The following is a 4,390-nucleotide window of genomic DNA, read 5'->3' as shown; positions in this document are numbered from 1 at the left end:
TCAGGAGTTGCAATCTGCTACTTCTGGTTTTTCAACAGGTCGCATTTGTAGTTTTCCTCATGGAGTTTTTCATTTCTGTGCTTCTGTTTTGAATGGGAAATTTCCCTTGAAATGTATATTAACCTTGTGAACTCAATTCAATTATGTAACATCCTTATTCTTGCAGGGAATTTTATAGGAAGAGGAGGCTGCAGTAAGGTGTACAGAGGATTTCTTCCTGATGGACAATCGGTGGCAGTGAAAATCTTGAATTCATCATCCAAAACAGAGCAAGAGCTTCTTTCTGAAGTTGAGATTCTTACTCTATTGAAGCACAACCATGTCATTACACTTATCGGTTACTGTGCAGAAGGCCTTAATCGCCTTCTGGTGTATAATTTTGTATCCAGAGGAAACCTTGAAGATAATCTCCATGGTATATACTCAATAGTATTGCATTTTAAGAATCATGAAATCGTGTAGAAATATTAAGCAGTAGTACGTTTTAAGCATCATAGTGTTATGTATTGTATGGCAGGGTCTTTCATTTTCTCTTTTCTGAGATTTGATTATAGTCCTAGCTATTGACTATGTATATATTTTTCAGGAGGAGAGGAAAAGCCAATACTTCCTTGGAAAGTGCGATTAAAAGTGGCTGTAGGAGTTGTTGAAGCATTAGATTACTTGCATAATGGCTTTTCTCAATCTTTCATTCATGGAGATGTAAAGTCTTCCAATATCTTGCTTTCTGAAGAGTTTGAACCACAGGTATAAATATTTTTACTGCAAGAAGAATCAAGACTAAATTGCACAATTCAGTATTTGAAGAGATCTTAGTGATCTAGACTTGTAAACTGAAACTTGGAATTCTGCACTAATGAAAAATTTCAACAGAATTAATGTGCGTGTTATTATAATAGTTGTCAGATTTTGGGCTAGCAAGGTGGGCACCAACATCTTCATATATCACTTGCAGCGATGTTTTAGGAACATTTGGGTATGTAAGCATCTTCCCAGTTTCGATTGGCCATTTTCAGATTAAAGCTATCCAATTTGTAAATTCACTAATTGTGATTGTAGTTTGACAGGTATCTTGCTCCAGAATACTTTGTTTATGGAAAGGTTAATGAGAAGACAGATGTGTATGCATTTGGTGTGGTCCTTCTTGAGCTAATAACTGGAAGGAAGCCAATTGATACAGCAAGTCCCAAGGGTCAAGAAAGCCTGATTATGTGGGTAAGTCCTGGTTTTTACAGTTGACTCTCTTCTTCATGTTTATTTATATTGATTATCCTTATTAGGGGCTCATGTTTAACCTTCTGTAAATGTTGAAACTAGGCAAGACCACTCTTACAGGATGGGAATATGGAAAGTGTTGCTGACAAATGTTTGCAAAATGTTTATGATACAAATGAAATGCATAGAATGATGCTTGCTGCTACGCTTTGTCTAAGGGAAACATCTCATTACCGTCCTTGCATGAGCCGAGTAATTTATCTTCCTCTATTCATTTCTATATGCTTCAGGGGCTTGTTTTTACTACCTCGTGTGTTTTTTGAGGGTATTCTTTACCTGCAAAAATTACTTTAGGGTGCAATTTCTCTTACATTTTCTTTTAGCTATAAAACACTCTATGTTAACCACATCTGTTCATCTCTGCTTACTCTTTAATACCAAGATATGATTAATGGCAGATTTTAAAACTACTACAAGGAGAAGATGAGAGGACTGACTGGGCGTGGTGCCAGAATACAATGATCAAGGATATGGATACTTCAGATGAGGATGACATTGTAGAAAATCAGGGGGGGCATGATATACAAACCCATCTCACCCTTGCCATGCTTGGGGTGGATGATGATACGGTATCACTTAGTAGCACAGATCATAGTGTGGGCATTTTGCCAACAAACAATTCTTTGGAAGATTACGGACTGCGCCGATGTAGCAATTCATCAAGCTTTTAATTCAAGATTAAAAGAAGTGAGTTTTGTTGCCAGAATAACATTTGTTTATGGTTTCTTTATAAGTTTCCCATGGCCACAGTGGTTTCATATTCTTATATGGCCAGGAATGTGACGTATTATGCTAGACCTCAAAGAATAGCTAAGGATTGTATGAAAACTAGGGGATTGAACAATAACATTGACTTCGTTAAAGCATTCCTTGAAGTTAGAAGCAAGCTCATGGGCGGAAAGGAAGATCAAGATGTCAGTACTCCATTATCTTGGCTGCAGATCTGAGCAATGTTTGACTAGTTGGCATCTTTTGTTCACATGCTGATTTTTTCAGTGTCGTGTCCACATTTCTACTTTTTACTGTCAATCTCATGTAAATAGTGAAAATCGATCTACGGTGTTCATTACACTGCTCTGGGTAGACAAGTACCAATAAGAGTAACTTTTTGGTAATGCTACTATATTGTCAATTCAGAAGTGGTGGAGAGAACCGTAGAAAGAACTACCCACTACTAACCAGTTCTCATGGATGCCAGGTTGATTGATCAAATGGATCAAATGTGCTGAAGCTTGAGATCCTTCTTTGATGCGCCATAAGGGCCATGCCTGATGCGTTTTTGGTCTAACAAAAGGACCAAGGGTTCAAATAGTTAATGGTTAGCATTCACCAACTATTAAAACAGAGTAGCCATGTCTAATTTTCAAATTTCATTTATAACACTAGCAATTTTTATTGCATAATATCAGGAATGAACAGATGCAGGGTTTTCAAGATTCAGGTTGAATATCACAGAAGACAATGCAAAGGTGTACCGGTGAATACTATGGTATTAATGAGAATCAAAAGTTAAAAGCTACACAGTAGAATGCATTTATTCATCTTCAAGGATATCACAGCACACACCACACTGCATTTTCACTTTTCATCCATAGAAATGTTTCCATCGATGGAAGGATTTATGGTTAACAATAGCAATAACTAAAGACCTTGTCACCATACTAATGTGCATATTCATCACTTATTGTAAAGGACTGAACCTAATTCCTTTTTATTTAATTACCAAGCCATAATCATGACAATATCCACAAAATTCAATAAGAATGGTTTAGGTTGTGTAAAATTCCACCACTATATGTTCGTGGGTCATATTCCTTCCTTGGTACCATTTTGCTACATAATAACATGAAGAGACAGGTACCATTCTGCTGACTTAACAACATACTAATCTCATCACTAAAAGAATAATAATTGTAAGAATCTAACAGATTTTGCAAATATATGAGCTCAACTTATAATTATATAGTATTTATATTTTGGAAATTTTTTATTGCCATGAAACGCTGCTTCTCGAGTTCAGGTAATTGCAAAGCTGTTCTATAACATTACACCTTAAAAAATTCAGCCTTCAAATCCAAAACATTAAAACTATCCTACATCTCTAACTTCAAAATTTTTAATGCCTACACCTTTTGTAGGGAAAAAAGAAAAGGCAAGAAATACAATATGAAACCCAAAATTTGTTCAAGAAAATAAAGCTATAATCAATAAAAAAAAATAAAGCGTATGACATGGTCTGCTGAATCATCTGAGGTGCTCAATTATCCTCAGCAGCTTTGGAAGTCTCAGATGCCTGTAATTCACCATCATTTTCCAGCTTTTGGACCTTATTTGATCGTTCATCTTTGGCAGATCCATCATCCTCTTCAAACCGTCTGTGTTTCTTCTCTATGCTGGTACCATTCCCCTTTGTAAAGGGCTTTCGACTGTTAGATGAGTGCCTGCCTCCTCTACCACGGCCACCTCTGAAATTAAGGGTGAATGGTCCCAAGTAAGTAAGTTATTTTAAAATCAAGTCATCATCAGGGAAAACTCTAAAACTCCTACCATTGAAACCCAATATAGAGACAGTTTTTAGGAAAATATTTTGATGGACAGCATTGTGGCATGTCATAAATAAGCATCCACATGGACTTGTTCTAGGGTAGTTTAAAATAACTTCTTGTTTCTTTTGAATAAATCTTCTTGTAATACTAGAGAGGCCACTCAGTTTTGGTGATATTTTCAGTGCTTTGTTTAGTTATGTGAATTCGTTAGATGCAAAACAAGTATTGGTTAATTTCATGAAAACCAATCTGCAGAATTGGAAATGTAAGCATATGTGCATGAATGTAGTAGAGAAAGGGGTACTGTTCTAATTGAAGTGAGAGTGAAAGATACCTTTTGAAAATGTTATTATTTCAAGCAGTTGGAACGGTATCAGTAGGAATCAATATGCAGAAATTAAACAGAATAAATGGGAATCAAGGCGAATCAAGCATTGTATTGCATATCAAATCTAATAAAGTACCAATGATTCTACAGCTCTGGTTAAGTACTCAATAGTGCTTCCAAGGTTGCAGAACTTCAATCTACAGTCATAGATATTGAATGGGTGTTTGCAGTTATATTGTTC

The 4,390-nt window shown here is 35.9% G+C and overlaps 1 protein-coding gene and 1 long non-coding RNA gene across 2 annotated transcripts; both read left to right on the top strand.

The window, feature by feature from the left end:
* Nucleotides 1-690: 690 nt before the first annotated feature.
* On the top strand, nt 691-1,130 carry LOC149184940 (uncharacterized). Its single transcript, XR_016257810.1, has 3 exons — nt 691-747; nt 900-976; nt 1,068-1,130. It is a non-coding gene; the product is annotated as an uncharacterized LOC149184940 (long non-coding RNA).
* A 202-nt stretch (nt 1,131-1,332) lies between these two features.
* LOC149184939 (protein kinase STUNTED-like) lies at nt 1,333-1,973 on the top strand. The gene is made up of 2 exons (XM_089419019.1): nt 1,333-1,467; nt 1,674-1,973. The coding sequence occupies exons 1-2, from the start codon at nt 1,345-1,347 to the stop codon at nt 1,944-1,946; spliced, it is 396 nt and encodes a 131-aa protein (XP_089275145.1). The 5' UTR covers nt 1,333-1,344; the 3' UTR covers nt 1,947-1,973.
* Nucleotides 1,974-4,390: the final 2,417 nt, after the last annotated feature.

This window comes from Pinus tabuliformis, chromosome 3_2, assembly GCF_031772625.1.
Source record: "Pinus tabuliformis cultivar Carrire ecotype Pingquan chromosome 3_2, CPIR1, whole genome shotgun sequence".
Taxonomy (NCBI): domain Eukaryota; kingdom Viridiplantae; phylum Streptophyta; class Pinopsida; order Pinales; family Pinaceae; genus Pinus; species Pinus tabuliformis.
Note: the sequence above shows the minus strand (reverse complement) of the source record. Positions and strands in the feature narration are given on the sequence as shown.